The sequence below is a fragment of the Zootermopsis nevadensis genome, unplaced genomic scaffold (assembly GCF_977971745.1).
Source record: "Zootermopsis nevadensis isolate Lab colony 2312 unplaced genomic scaffold, Znev_1.0 Znev_ptg000016l, whole genome shotgun sequence".
In the NCBI taxonomy this organism is placed as follows: Eukaryota; Metazoa; Arthropoda; class Insecta; order Blattodea; family Termopsidae; genus Zootermopsis; species Zootermopsis nevadensis.
Genome location: NW_028259148.1, coordinates 853,838 through 870,622, shown reverse-complemented (window position 1 = coordinate 870,622; position 16,785 = coordinate 853,838). Strand labels below are relative to the sequence as shown.

Here is a 16,785-nt window from a genome sequence, read left to right as displayed (position 1 = left end):
ATGTAATTTGACGCTACATAACCTCTGCATTCAGAATAGCGTCATCAAATAAGTTAACCCAACATGAGATGAATTTATAAGAATGTGGACTTTATTTTTGCTCCTAATGTTATTAAGAGGGGAGACTACATCTATATGGAACTGCAGTTACTTATGGGCACATTCAGCAGCCCCCAGATGTGAATATGGAGTAGCTGTAGAATGATACTGCCAAGGGAAAGAAAATATGTAGTAACTCATATATCTTTAGATCATTTAAGACTTATGTTGTTATGTTTCCCATACCCTCAAAGTAAAAGAAAAGATTTTTTCTAATCTTCTGGGTGTCCATTCTTTTGCGGCTGAGCCAACACACTTACAGCAGATTTGTTCTGCTAAAAATCACGATATAAATATACCCACTCCCACACTGCGTGGATATGTATGAACCAAAGCATAACACAAGCATTATATCAAAACTGATAAATTTATTTATTCATATATTGTGTTCAATGATGTACTTACAGCAAAGTTATGTATTAAGTATCACATTCATACTTTATTTACAATGTATACAACACATACAGAGAAGAGATACCATCCTGTCATCATTATTTTAACTCTTACTCTGTACCGCACCTTTACGAGAAGCAGTTCAGTTCACATCTGCTTACTTATAGTGACTTGTGGAACTCTTATGGCACTGTCAGGAACAAAGGCACTTTTTAGCAGTAGTGTTGTGCACTAACCCACCATATTAACTCTTTATTTTGCATGCAATGAACAGCCACCTTTCTTGAAATTAGTGTCTGTGTACTATTAGGTTATAAAAATAAATGGGATACATCAATTGGGATATGTAGCAGGGCAGCTGTTACAGACAGAAGCAAAATACTTTTCTATTTTCGAAGTTGTGATATCTTAAAAAATATTCTACTGTTAATTGTAAATCTAATGGGGAAAAAACAATTCATATTACATACACAGTACACTCTTCTTGCAGATTATCCTGTTTGCAAACTATTAATGCTTCATTATTTAATATAAAGAAGGTTTATAAAACAGCCTTACTGTTGTGTACATCGGTACCAGAAATAAGCTTCGGATTTTGTAACTTGTCCCAGAGTACATAGCAGGTTAGAGGGGCGTCTTGAAGACCAGACACCATGATGTACTTATAATCACAAAACTGACATAAAGTGTATTATTTGCAAACAAGATAACATTTTCTATGATTCCTGTTTCCAATTCCCTCCATTAGGTTGGATAATGAATAAACATGTTAGGATAAAGGTAAAGTTGACCGTGGTTAGGGTGGTTTAACGGTAATGTTGGAAACGACGGAAGTAGGTGTCACGAGTAGAAGAGTTTCCAAACGACTCCACTGTGAAGCATCATCCATTAATGAAGGGGGCAGACAGGCTGTGTTCTCCAGACATTAGCTATGATAGTAAAGGAAATTGCAAGTACTTGCTTATTCTGTTGCGACAGTCATTTCAGGTCTTGTCACTAGCCTGAACATCACTTAAGTGTAAGTACGGTGTGAGGGCCAAACATTACAGATGATTGGTCATTGTTTCTGTATCACATTGAGAAGACGCGATTCTTTGTCCATAGTTTCCGTGGTACCTAAACGCAACTTCTACGATAGTATTTAAAGTACTCGCTCCTATTATCTCCCATCTGATGCTAGTAACGCTCCCCTTTCTAACAGTCTTCTACATTCACTCTTCTATCTGTCCTCTTCTTTATCCGTGTCCACGTCCCTTGCAGTTGGTACCACTGACGAGAAGGAGTCATTTCCTAAGAGTTTCTCAACGTTGTCTCCCTCCCAACTGTTCCTCAATGTTATCGCTACGCCAGAAAGTATCAGAAGGGCACCAATTCCAGCCAGTCCAAAAAATGTGACCAAACCAATCGTAGGAAGATTGATTAGAAGCTTTGCCAGGTCCGCCAAACTATCCGTGAGCTCTGCAGACTGTGTGAACCACAGTATAGGAATCATCACCTTGGGGACATCTTTAAATAGCCTGAAAATAAGATGGGTCAATTTAAGGCTCAGAAATTCCTAAAGTTTCCAGTATTGATGCAACAAGTGAGGCAAATTATTATATAAACAATGGAAAGGAAGCTTTTTTGTAGCAAGGTGAGATTTTAGGTTCTCATGGTGAGGATTATGAAGACTGCTGTCTTCAGGAATGTTACTACTCTGAAATGTTGGTCACTTTCCCAGATGACAGAAATCTCCATTGTAACAAATAGGTCATATTAGAAGCTACCTATTTATTTGTTTTGAAATTTTATATTGGTTTTCTAAATTATAAATTAATCATATATTTAATGCCCATATTAAATCATCAATATATATCAAGATATTAAAAGTAGATTTTGAGGAGATAGTCATAGATAATTGTAACACTTCTATGATGACAGACTTTTTAACCAAGTGTTAATCTTGAACATTTAAGACAAAATAAATGCTCTATTTCAGTTCTAATTTTAGATTTACAATTTTTAAACTCAACCTGCACTAAGTTGTTAGTCTCAGGAATTTTCTGTCCTGACTTTCAGCCATGCAAATAGATTTAATATCTGTAGGATGGCAAACTCATCTTTGTTTAAATTTTGTTTGAAATTAGATTATTCCACAAAAACATATCTTGAAGTATCACAGAGAAAAATTATAAACAGTTTGTGTCTGCATGATGATAGCAGTGTTGTGGGACAACATATCTGGCTAAATTACATAGGTTTTGTACATTGCTATTAAATAATTATGTTAAATTACTTCATCTCCGGTACATAAAAATGTATAGAATTACTAAACTTTCAAAATGGGCCACAAAAAATGTAACCTTTAGTCATATAGTGCACATTACTAATCTAGGTGTTTGAAATTTTAATCAAACCTACCAACCTTCATTTCCAAATTTTACACAAGCAATGTCAAATGACTAGTAAAGTTTCTAATCATAACAACCACAATTATCTTCTAAACTGAAAAATTTCCACTGCAAAAAAAGACTTACTTCGAATTTATGTATGGGCGTAAGAGGATATTGATCTGCATACGTGCTTTCACATCTAAAGGAATGCCAGTAACCTGAAATATCGAGAATACAATGTTTATTCTACATAGCAAACTATACGTATAAATGTTGGAAAATCAGAAATAAGGGTGGCATTTTTATGTTAAACTGTGGTTTTAGTTTGTCATCTGAATAGTATCGATGTAATAAGACACACATAAGAAAGACAATACATAAAAATTTTAATACACATAGGCAAAGCACTATTCACATCATGATCTGAATAAGAAATTAATTAAGGACTGACGTTTGATAAACTTCTCCGTAACTCTGAACTCAGGTTACAGATTGGTTAAGTCGGTGCATTATCTGCTGAATTGGCTGCAGAAAGGCATCTTCCCGAGTGTGGCAATGATCTTAAAAACTACAAGTATTTTAGATTTAGGTAGAATCTGAGGTTCTCATGGCAGCGAGGAAGATAGCCATCTTCTGGATCGTAATGCTGTGTAGTCTGGTAGAAGTCTACTGTCTTTCCAGAGGTATCTGCTGCCTTGCTGTAATGATGGATGCAGCAAGGACTTCTGAAATGTCGGTAAACTACTGCCAGACTACACAGCATTACGATCGAGAAGACAGACATCTCATATTTTAGGTTTCTTTCTAAAGACAAAAAATATAGCCATAAAGATGTTGCAGATTAATGCTAACATGTTATTTACCATAAGCAGCATTTATTTCATAATATACTTACTGGTTCTACAGCAATGTAGAATTCATGCAGTTCTTTACTTGGATTTAATCCTTTTATATATTGTAAATAAATGGGATCCGCCTCATAAAAATGTGGGAAGGAAATAAATGCAGGTGCTCCAAAACGACACTTTGAAATGCCCCTTACACCACTCGGTACACATTCTTCAACACAGTCTGAAATTTTATTTACACCGATAAGTTGACTTTTTGCACAGTAACATCGTTTCTCGGGATACTTTGTCCCATTGTCAAACACGCTGTCATCCCCAACAAACCTACAACAGAAGAACGCAACATTGCTCTACACTTGCAGCATGAAGGCGGGATATAAAACAACTTGCAAAACTGTAACAACAGTTGTAGGATTCTGTCTTGTAGCTTTAGTTTCATCTGTATTATCTAATCAGTATTAACAAATGTCCTTACTTGTAGGCTTCTAGACCGAGTCTTGAAAATGAGTCAACTGATTTCACAAGTTCTAGGGAACTACAGACTTCAGATGCAAAAAGTCCGACTCTGTCGGCATTTTCCATGGGTGGGAAGAGCTCTCCGGTTGTTCCAGTTATTCTTCCACATTCACCATCATAATATGGGGGACGTTGCTCATAATTCCATGCATCCATTATACCGAGCCAGTCAATATTATTTGTTCCTGTGTGTATATTGAACACCCCATCATATGTTTGTGAATTATTTCGCTATAAACATACAAAAAAACAAAAGTAAAGTAAAGCAGTCCCATTGTATGCCATGTAGGTGCTTGAGGGGTGGGGGGAGAGGAGATATAGCTCCTAATCATTTCTAATCTCAGCACTAGGTAGGGGTGAACGGTTAGCGTCACGCCCCAGCCACGCTTTAACCCTGGGAATGGATCCCGGTGCCCTTTGGAGAGGAGGCTGGGTTGGCCCCAGATCTGGTCTGAATACAAAGGCTAGAGGAAAAAATCCTCTGCCCCCATCAGGGATCGAAACCTGGTCGTCCAGTCTGTAATCTGTCAATATACTGATTGAGCTACCCATCTCACTCGCTAGAGACATCCACATGAAAAAATAAATGTCAATGTAATCAATTACATTAAAATGTAGTTTTGAAAACTTTTTTAATGTACCAGTGATATTTATTTCCAATTAAAGTACCTCATTCTTTCTGTACACAATCACAAACAGCATTTTATCGCGTTTTTAACACAATGTAACTCTGAAATTTATATTTAAACACTCATTTCTGAAAAATAACTGGTCTAAATAAAAAAGACACTTGACTTTCAAATACAACACAAGAAAACACTTTTAAGGGAAACTGAAATGTACAGTAGTTTAATTCTGCTAAGACTGTGAAGAAGAAAGAATGAAAAACCATATTGTAAATCTGATAGTGTTAACAGCGCATCAAGTCAGGTTTTATGAAAACTTCAGACAAATATAATTCTGAAGTTGTAAAAATTTTGCAATATCTTTCTTTTGTACACAGTAGTACACAATGTACAGAATGTGAAAATATCTGTATGTCCTCTTAAAATGTTATTTTACATCAACGCAGTGTTTCATACTTACCGGGTAGAACCATCCAAACTTATCGAAGGGAACATTGAAGTCTGAGACATTCAATGTTGCTGTAATGTTGAGTAACTCATCCTCATACCCCTCAAACATAAGCTGACTTACTGTCTTTGTGACAAACAGTGGTTCAGTGTTCTTCACTAGCGTGTCCACAATTATCTGTACCACGGGATTCATGTGACGAATCATATATTCCACAGTCTGCGACAAGAACATTTAAAGTGTTAAAAACATTCTGCCTTTCACAGACACCTGTATTATACATTTCTAACGATACAGTGGAACATATCTATATTATCAGTTTTTTATAAACTGAAAGGGAAATGGTCATGTTCTGTACATTGCATTCTGACGTCATACTGCTTATGTTTGATGATCTTTCAGAATTATAAAAACTACAGAGGGGAGGGAGGAAACCGATGAACACTGCTTTTCCCATTATTTTGTATAACACCACTCCATAATAAGACAAACTCATGTCCCACACTTTGACAAATTCACCTTTTAGTTTTCCATTGGCAGAACACTCAACTCCATGTCATTAACTTCTTCTTCTTCTTCTATGGCCCTCCAGTCCGTATTCGATCCATGGCCTCCTCAATTCCCCTCTTCCATTCGGTCCTCTGTTAGGTCCGTCTGTCCGAGGCTTTGATCGAGGTTTCGAAACGTCTTCCTTTTTACAGTGCAAGGTTGTTAGCCTTGCGACCAACGCCTAACCTGGAGGACCAGGGTACCTGTCTTAGTCTTACCTCTCCCCCTCGACCAATCAGGCTTGGGAGGCCCTACCAGTAGCTCTTGGGGTCACTGAGGTACCCAAGCCCCGCCACCACGACAAGGTGCAGGTACCATTAAGTGGGGCCATGTTATTAACACTTGATGAAATCCTGGGCAGTATTATTATATAATAATTCAAGATAGGATCCAATGACTGACTTCAATAGTGTCGGTTATGAATAGTTGGGTGAGATCCAAACACATAGGTTCCTCGAACTGGCGAATAACCACTGACCAAGATGTGGTACTGTGGAATTTCATGTCTTATACATCACATATTCTGGATGTGAAGGATAAAGGTCACATCTAAATTACTAGTGACATGTCCTGCATAAAAACACATTAAGATTATTTAAAACATACTGAATAATTAATTACCACTGCAATAACATTAATGTTGGTTATCTCATCTCTCAGCGTTCCATTTGAACGGTCTGGCTCAAAATGCCATGTACGGATCTGCTCGAAAGTAACGGTGTCGTTCTCATTCCATACAATATTCACTTTTTTGTGGTGTTCACTGAAAAAAAGGAACAGATTATTAATTATAAAAACAATAAATGCTTTACATTAAACCTTTACTGTCAAGCCAGTTTTAAAATTTCATTAATACCTGAAAATATATGGACCCATCTCTACAAATTCTGGTGCCACAGTCTGCGGACTCTGCTGAAATGCTTCAGCATTTGCGCAATTAAAGAAATAGACTTCTATGTACATTGGAATTGGCGTCTCTTCCCACATCGAAAATGACTTAGACGTGCTCGAAAGACCCATTTCCTGCAATGAAACAACTGTTTGTAAGTTCCTGCCTTCTTTTTTCCATTCAGCTTGATTAATGCGAGTTGGGTGGGGAAAAGATTTTAGTTAGGGAATGGGATGACAGTCCGTTCTGAACTGAATAGTGGCGTACATTACCCAAAATCTAAAATCTGCTCATAATTTCTTCATGAAAGTAATTTTGATTTGTTACTGTTGTTTCCAGATATTTTAAATAATTTAAGTATGTTATGGTTCTAACTAGTAAACAGGAGTTATGGAAGAATAATTTACATGGTTATACTCACCCCCTCAAAAATTGAGGTAACAATTGACAACCAGACCCCTCCCATCACACACCCTATAACAAGTAATGCGCCTCCGATCCCAAACACCAAACCCTTCTTTGTGTTCACTGATAGTGCCATGGTAGCAGCAAAAAGTTCTTCATACAGGGAACAACCCTGAAAATAAATTCATATACACCATGATGCTGATTAGTTGATCACTACTGTGTTTCATCTTATGTTAAAGAATCCCTGCAGTTGATGAACAGTCATTAAATAACCATCCATTCAGAATATGTGCAGTTGAGCAACTGAGCAGAAACTCATCAGATTTTTTATAGCAGCATGCCATCCTGAAGGGTATGCACTCACCCAAAATTTCTTGATAGAAAATCCTTGCTACAAATGAAACATTCATACTTTGGAACCATGTGGTCACAAATGATCCTTTATTTAAGTACTAGAAAGTTCAACTCTCTGTAAGATATGGTTTAACACATTAAATCTGAGGTTCAAGCAATGTGACGATGACACTGGTTATGTCTTGTCTCCTCTAGCAAATAACTTTTTATCAAGTACTGCATTTTCTTAAAAATATATTTTGTATTTGTACATGTTGGTCTGACAAATGTATAAACACAGCAATAATTGTGTGTTGATTACTTGATAGATGACACATCACCATTTATGTATGTGAGTAAAAATGCAGTGTGTAGTTGTTGACATCCTACTCACGTGTTCCAACAGCTGTTACTGAAATATTTACAGTGTCCATTGTTCACTCACAATCACTCTAATCTAATTGGTTGCTATATTAAGACACTGTCATTACTAACCAACTGTGATGTTGAGTCACGATCAGTTTGGGGTTCAAACCTCAAAAAGCAAATCTTCACACAATGATGTCTCAGGCCACTTGACTTTAAATCAATAGAAAACCTGGCAACTGTCACCCTTCTAGCACCAAAAATACATTATTTTTTTCTGACAGGTTAAGCAACGTCTGCGTCATACTTTTTAAACGCAGTCATTGTTTGCTGTTTCATTACTTTGATTAACTTTGTTACACGTAATCAGCACAAACGAACATCATAGGTTCGAGAATATAATACTCGTGAAGCCTGTGACAACCAACCACCATGTCTGCAGTTAAAGACACATGAAATCCTTCTGCACATTCCATCAATTCGCAGATACAAGCCCACAAAAAGCTCACTTTCTTCCCGAAACTGATTACCACCATCTGTGCCACGAAGCTTAACAACACAGACCCTGGTGACCCAATCAACAGCTGTTTACCTCTCACTACGCATTAACACGCAGCAAGCAGTTTTGGACACATTACCTGTAAGGTGTATTGTTGTTTTGGAGCTGTCCATCTTTTAAATTATAAAATAGTGAAACTACAACGTTTCGGAAACTGGATTTGCTCCAGTCTTTACGTAAAAAGGGAGGCGAAACTGTGGAGACTAGCAAAACCAGGGAGCCCAACAGATATCGTCGTCTCTCTTTTCACCTGATGACAGAAGTAGAATCCAGCTACGAAACGTTTTAGTTTTATAATCTTATAATTTGACAATGACCAAAGGAACAGTTTTACATAATAACGCTCCGTTTTCAGAAAAATTCGAATTTCGACAGATAACTTGTTTTGGATTCTCAGATAACGTTATGTTGGTACTTATAGTATTTTCCGGTTTATGGTATGGCGCAGAATTTAAACCGAGTTCTACATAACAAAATACAATAAAATTTAAATTCTTTGTATGTTTTCATTTTAGGCAGTCGTGCTTTTACTGTGGCCATTTAGAATAAAAATTGTATGGGGGTATAGTCTAAAACATTGCAGGATTTTCGAAATAAACTTGTATTTTGTAGGAATGCTAACCACTGCTACACACCAAACCATCCAAAGGCAGGCAAAATTTCGGATTGGCGATTAAACGTACAATACTTTTTAAGACGGTCGATAAACGATAATTCATATAATTAATGTCTTCATTGAGTGTCGTGCAATGAACTTCGACTTCTTCGTGAATCGACTTCCCCAGTATTAGAATGTAACGTCAGAATTATGAATTCGTAATATTCTACCCATGAATCATAGTGTCATTTGGAACTTCTTGTTATATATTACGGCTAGAGATTGTACTGATGATTAATACTAGGCCGTCACAATACATTCTGTAGGGTTCCATATGGGCAGAGAAATATTTGCTCCTGATGTCCTCTGAAGAACACAAAATGTTTGCTCTGTTTTGTACAAAACGTAGTGAGAGGAATGTATTGTACGTTGTGCAATTTCACCGTTGAATTTAAAAGAATTTGCCATAAATGTGTTCAAATGGATGCCACGGAGTCGATTAGACAATCGATTTTTTCTCGCCATAAAACAATCGCCGGAATTTGTTTCAAAGTCACAAGAGACCGCCGACTGCATACAATTGTTGCCAACATATAAAATCAACATAGTCGCTCCAAAATGTTAGTATCTGTGATAGCGAATGAACAAAATATCTAAATGGAAAATACATGTAGCACGCAGGTGTCATTTATCACACCATGTAGTGGTCGTAATTGCTACTTACTTGGTGACTAAGCTTATCTGAAGCTCAGTATCGCCATATAACACAAGGCCACTGCCCACGAGAGCCAGTTCTGCGTTTTAAAATTAAGTAAAATTCTCCTCTAACAGCTACTTAAACGCTTGCAACATTTTCGTGTGAAAACTTTTTAAAGTAATTTGGTAAATGTGTGAAATACGTGTATTTAATAACTGTGCCGTATGCATTTCTTAAGACTCTGAGCGTAAACAGAGTTAAAAGTTGATCTTTGTAATGGTGAAGAGTTGTGTTTTCTTCGCGGTACGGACTGAATATTTAAATAATATTTAGACGAGCTTCGGCTTCAGAGGGTTAAGTGAATTCCTTCGTTGTGGTAAGGATCGTCCACAGAGGGTACGGCCCCAGATTTGGAAGGAGAGCAGTCGCCTACAACCGACAAGGGGTGGTCCCTCAGCTTCTGAGTTGGATGTAGGGTCAATATAATTTCACCATAGCAAATTTTTGTAGCAAAACTATTAAAGATTATAGAATCAAGGGGACTCTGGTAAGCTTCGCATGTGTGTGTGTGGGATTGAGAACACAAGAAATACATGCAGAATTTTGAATAGCGAACATCTTGGAAAACGCCCACACATAATACCGTGAAAGGGATTGGAGGATAAAAATTAAGATGGATCTTAGGGAGACAAGTTTGGAGGATTGCGGATGGATGAAAAGGGGTTCAAAATTTCGGAACTTTTGGTTCTGCTACCACAATATTAGCTTATCAATTGTGCTTATATCTGTAGCTTGAAGATTGTTGCACCTTTTATCAGTAACGTTTAATAAATCTTCTAACATTATCACGTGGATTTGTATCGAGTCATTGAAAGTAACAAATAAGATAATCTTATCGCCACTCCGTGAATTTTTTGGAATCATCATATAAAAACTCAGCTCCTGTTTTATGGATTTTACATAAATTATTTAAATAAGTCTGATATATCTCGTGTTGTACTCTTTTCCATTAAATTGCTTCGTTAGTTGTGACTGATGCAGATTGTTTTTAGCGATCTGGTCGGGAAAATTAAAATTAAGGAAAACTGGGACTTGAATAAGTTGACGAGAACTGATCCCCGGTCTCTTCAATACGACAGACATCCGAGGCGTTCAGGAGCCTTTCGTATTATCATTACGCCTACACGAGCAAGTGAGGATTACGTTTTAATGAAGTCCTGTTTTCTGTGTCCTTCACGTTCTGTTATTAAAAAATGTGAAGTTGATCTTTGCCTTCACGTGATTAAGCAGAGAATTCTTCATTACATGGCTAAAAAGACTTGTAATTATGATGTTGTTTGCTGAATTTTATCAGTCGATAATCGCTTAAATGAAGAAGAGAGACTTTGTTGAATGATAATATTGTTTATAAAACTCGTTAGAAGCACACCTCTTTTTGTAGGAACGACAGATATTCAAGTTTTAAAAAAATACGAATGAAAAACTGTTTACGTGCTCACGTCTACTTTGAATCTAATAAAGTAACGGAAGTAACTGCGAATAATGGACCGGGAAGGACAGGGGAGTGACGTTTTAAAGCTACATCGCGAAATTTTCTTAGAAAGACTGAGGAAACCAACGGAAACTCGAGACAAGATAGCCGCTCTCTGGTAGGGTGTCGAAGTGGGTATTTCTGGAACACGAGCTAGGAGTGAAGAAGATGGTTCTCTCATGGGACACTGGCCGACGTTTCAGAGGAGCTTGCAGTGACAGGCATCTGGGCGATGAGTACACTGATGATGACAGTAATCTCCTCTGAAACGTCGGCCAGTATCTACCAGACTACACGGCGTTTGCCGGTTTCATAATCGTCTCCGCGAGAACTTGGACTCTCACGAGTCCGAAGTGTTACAGTTGTACCAATTTACTCAGTATTATCGATTTATTGATTATTTGCTAAGTAATAAAGTGCATGGAGCAGAAATATTTTTGAGGAGCTAGTAGTCGCTCAGCGAGGCAGGGAACTTTACAAACAGGAGCTTCGTAATTTGCATCCTTTACCAAACAGCATATAATTAGTGTAATCAATTAAATAATAATGAGATGGGTGATATATGTATGAGAAATTCATACAGTATTTTAGTTGTAAAATATGAAGGGAACAGAAATAATGAGATCTGTGCAATGACGTGAGAATAATATTAAAATGAATCGTAGTTAAACAGGTCTAGGATTCATGCGGCTAAGAAAATGGTCTACTTTTGGAACCTTCGGGTTACATAAAAAGCTGGGAATTTCTCGACCTACTCAGTTACTATCAGCTTCTCAAGAAGAACTCTGCTCCATGGACTTCGTCAGCACAAACTTAAGTAGATTTGATACAAATTACTAAGGAATGGAGCCTATTTTATTGTTTTTGTGCGTATTATCTTGGGATTATATCACATAATCAGTCATGGCTCAACGCATTGTCTCGGACGTATTTGTTCATGAATTAGTAAATAATGAAGGAAAAAAACGCGGATTATTGAAACCCACATATCATTTTCAGTTCGTCAGTCCATAACTGCGCCATTGTGAGCTGCCTTATATAACATGAGATTAGAAAACAAATATGCACGGTGTCCTTCGCATCGAAATCGTTTGCTGCTGTTCGTGAAGCATTTATCAGTTCCTTTCCTGACGAGGAAATACCGAATAAGACAACATTACACCGACTGGTAATAACATTTCAGGTGTCTTGTGGAAGACGGTGGATATTTTAGCATATTCTGTAACGCTGTTCTGTAAGTTCTTTCTCGTTAAAAAAAACAAAGAGTAGTTCCTTTGTCTTCTTAGACAAATGTCACCAAAGCTTACAAACGTTGTTTGTAGATGGGGTGGCGTTTTAAATTGAACACCCTGTACTTACAAAAATATTGGACAGTTTGTGGTTTAAAGTATCTTTTACAGGCTAACTCGTTTGAAAGGCGATGACTAAGACGTGCAGGTTTGATTCCACAAGGAAAATATGTTTGTTACGTATAATCCACAATTAGTCACAAGACAATTTTCGCAAATGTGAATAAATCTGCTTACTATATAATTCCTAGATGAAGATAGAATGATTACGCAGTAAAATTCGTCATTGCAATGAAAATTTACAATAAAAAAAGCATAATCGGCATTTGCTAGTGTTACGTCAGCTCTCGGTTACACATTGTCACAGGATTTTACCTACAGTTTCAAAGTCTGAAGTCTAGCCTGACTGCACAAACTGCCCCAACCATCTACAGCCTAGTAGGTAACAAAATGTATCACCAATTTTATCTTTCAATAATTGTATTTTTCCCACAGAGTTAATTCTTCAGGTTTTGTATGGTTTTCAGAGTAAACAGCGATTATTTCCTTAAACAGCGTTAACCACTTGGTCTTCGTAATGGTGAAGTGTAGTGTTTTCTTCGCGGTACGGGCTGGATTCTTAAAAGAAACTACAGGACAAAATAAACTGATTAATAAGCTTACGTATGTCACACAAGGCCATACAAGTAATTTGTTCGTGAATTTGAGTTGTTGAACTCCTGAGCCATAACGACTAGAGAGTAATAGGACACATGCCAGAACTATTTGATAAATAACTAGCATTTCTGACTTAGATAAATAGGCTCCGACTCATTCTAACATATGTCTGACCTTTAAAAGCCTGTTAAAAACTTATGTGAAAAGTAACACATGGATTTGTAAATAACTAAAAACACGAATAAGTTATAACATATGAGAAGCTGGCACTCATTAGACTGACGTATTCACACGCGTAGAATCAGCTCACATGTCATGACGCTATCTGTTTAATCCTTTAAAATGCAACTCTTCTAAAAATATTTTAAAATGTGGCGATTACTTCGAAGTAAACATATTACGTCACTATTATAAGTGCATTTTCATTCTTTGAAGCAAGACGTTCATATAACTGCTTAAAAATTAAAAACGAACACGTGTATCTGAATTAAAAATATCAGTTGATTAATGCTTTTTAGGGATATAATCGCTGTTTGTTCTGAGAATCATACGAAGCCCATAGCCACGTAGGGAAAATCCTTAGTCATTGAAAATCAAGGCAGGTGGTACTATTGTATCTTAAAGAGTTAATAATATTTGGGGAACTATTATTTTTTTATTAAAAAAACCAAATAAATCCCACAAACATTCTCCATTAGTGACATTACACACAGTTACCACTGACCTCTAAAGGATTCATTTCAAAAACATGACTAAAGGTAAAATTCTGCGAACAAAGAACACGACATCAAGACGTGATAATTAGCTACGTGAATCACTCGTTCTTACGTCATTTCTTCGACCACCATTCACGGGCAGTTGTAGCAGAAGATGATAGTAGCTCAGCTCCCTAATCTTATAGAAAGCCAAAAATTTATTACTACGTTCAGAAGAACACGTCACTGGACCCTACTTCCACTTCTGATATCAAAAAATTCTCTCAGCACACTAGATATTATCGAATACGCTCAATCTATACTCTTTTCATATGTAAGAAACCAATATTTCGTATCCACAGAAACAGCAGGTAAAATCTTAATTTTGTATATTTTAATCTTTATGGTTTCGTATATTCGATACAAATCTGGAAGACAAAAGCGATGAGACCGAGAATAAGGCTCTAAGAGTAATGTCTGGACCTGACAATGAAAGTTTCAGGAGGATTGAGAAAATTTAATATCAAGGAACGTCATAATTTGTGCTGTTTGTCATAATGCATTATCTGACACGTTCTAATTCAGCCACTTCTGTTCCTTTGTAATCAGACACTAATCCTTGACACTGATAGTATAATACGATACACATTACACAGCCATTATCACCCAGAAGTTTCAAGACTTTCAAAACTTTCGTCTTGTGTACAGACTTAAAGCGCTCTTAACCCTTAGAATCCAAAGTACAGCTAAGAATTCGGCCCGTACCGCGAAGTAAACACAACACTTCACCATTACAAAGATCAACTGGTTAATCCTTTAAAGCCGAAGCTAATTTAAATATTATTTAAGAGTTCGACGCGTACCGCGAAGAAAACACCGCACTTCACCATTACAAGTATCAACTGGTTAACGCTGTTTAAGGAAATAATCGCTGATTATACAGAGACGCGTACGAAACACATAAATACAGAATTAAGAGTTATTGATTGTTAAAGCAATTACCACTGAGTTATAAAAGATTAATTATGCATTATATAACATGGCTTTATATTAACCTTAAATTCCGAAAAAAAAAATGGTAAGCTGTTGGTTTACGATCCTTTCTTAACTGTTGTGATAACACTGTTATCTGTAGGACCTCAAATTATAGATTTTGCTGTAGGTATAAATAATACAAAATAATAAAAGTAACATACGATCAATTTTCACCTTACTTTTCATATAAGAATTATACAATTTCACAATCACATTTCTGCATATTTCACTTCCGTTGAACTAATTCTTATTGCAAGTTGTAAAATATATCCACACTACAACAAATCTGCGCTGTAATGTTTTCTGTTAATTTCCTCGGGATTTTATCATAATCTGGAGCGTCTACTTCAGTTCTGAACTCTGGCGTCTAACAACTTTTGAAACGGAAGCCTGTTATCGGTATTAGTTGTTACCACCAAAATGTTTATCAGTCATTGTTACTTTCTATATATGTAACTAGCACACCCTGAAGCCAAGGCGTTTAACGACGTTTCAGGAAGATGTAAACAGAAAGTTTCTCCTAAACGACGACATGTAACTACGTCGTTACAACCCAGTACAACAACATCGACATTTTCGCCACCGAGACAACTTTAATTCCTACTCATTTTACGTCTATTTAAAAGTAAACTGGCTAAGTCATCTCGTTTTTTTTTATAACGGTGCTATGAAAAATAAATTTCATCTTTCAGAACAAAGATAGTAAGAAATGTCATTGAATAAATTTCGATAAACAAACAGAGTTCGTAAGTCTTTACAGTATGCACATATTCATACGCAGTTTAAACATCAAGCATTTTGAAGATGGCTGTTTTCTGGGGTGTTGGTGATAGCCCTGGTGATGGAGGGACAAAGCGTTGGTTAATTTGTGCTGGACAACACGGTTTAATATCCCAGAACACAGCCACCATCACACTCGTCGCCCAGAGAAACTGAAATATAATTAAGAATACCATTTACCTTTCACAGCCTTCTCGATTATCACAGTTTCTGATGCCACCTGTTGCTTTATAACACCATCACATGACAATCGCCGCCGAGGGTGTTACTGGCTACCGTACACACTGCACAGCTCTGCACACACTGAGTTTTGTCAGTCGGAATACAACGGATCAAGTACGCAGTGAGGGAGACGTTGCTAATGGTGGGGGAACTAGGGATATTTTGTGAATAGGAAGGCCGATGGATTCTAAGATAATTCGAGGATTTCACGGCGGTGAGTTCGAATATGTCTCCTGGGTTGTAGTGCCATGTAGTGTGGTAGAAGTTTACCAGCGTTTCAGAGGCCTTTGCTGCCTCCATCAACAGGGCGGTGAGCAAACCGTGCGTGTTTAGGCCCCCCCGTAAACAACCGTTTTCCTAATGACAACCCTAAATATATCAGAGAACTCACATGTCCGTTGTCTGTAACTTAAATTTAAAAAATCAGGGTACAGAGAATCTTGAAATTTCTTTATTACTGTAGTTTTTATAGGTTTTCGTGTATTATCTTTAGTTTAAATATTACGTTTATGATTTAGATTTATTGACATGTTAACAAAATAACAATATGGAATAGTTTTTTTTAAAAAAAACTGTTAGGCGCTCAATTAGTCAAGAAATTTTTGTTGCAATGCTCACAAAAGCTAATTATATGAATCCAATCGAAATAGTCGTATCCTTTTAAATCAATTTTAATATTATCCCACCAACTTACTCATAGGTCTTCCAAATAGTCTCTTCCCCTCAGGTTTTCTGACAAAAATTGTATTCCCTGCAGTAAGTTGGATGATTGGGGTTCAATTCCCAGCAGGGCAGAATTATTTTCATCAACACAACGTCCAGATAAACTCTGGGTTAACCCGGTCTCCTGTCCAATGGATGTTAGGGTCCTTTCC

General features: G+C 36.9%; 1 protein-coding gene across 4 annotated transcripts; it reads right to left on the bottom strand.

The window, feature by feature from the left end:
* Positions 1 to 447: 447 nt before the first annotated feature.
* LOC110828213 (protein croquemort) lies at positions 448 to 16,021 on the bottom strand. Of its 4 annotated transcripts, none has more exons than XM_022060713.2 (9): positions 15,869 to 16,021; positions 7,162 to 7,317; positions 6,708 to 6,874; positions 6,473 to 6,614; positions 5,315 to 5,521; positions 4,188 to 4,459; positions 3,760 to 4,036; positions 3,009 to 3,082; positions 448 to 2,009 (listed from the first exon to the last, which is right to left on the bottom strand). In XM_022060713.2, the coding sequence occupies exons 2-9, from the start codon at positions 7,279 to 7,281 to the stop codon at positions 1,712 to 1,714; spliced, it is 1,557 nt and encodes a 518-aa protein (XP_021916405.1). In that variant the 5' UTR covers positions 7,282 to 7,317; positions 15,869 to 16,021; the 3' UTR covers positions 448 to 1,711. The 4 variants fall into 4 exon arrangements, with proteins under 4 accessions (XP_021916405.1, XP_021916415.1, XP_021916424.1 ...); XM_022060723.2 differs by lacking the exon at positions 15,869 to 16,021 and adding an exon at positions 8,486 to 8,641; XM_022060732.2 differs by lacking the exon at positions 15,869 to 16,021 and adding an exon at positions 7,977 to 8,394.
* Positions 16,022 to 16,785: the final 764 nt, after the last annotated feature.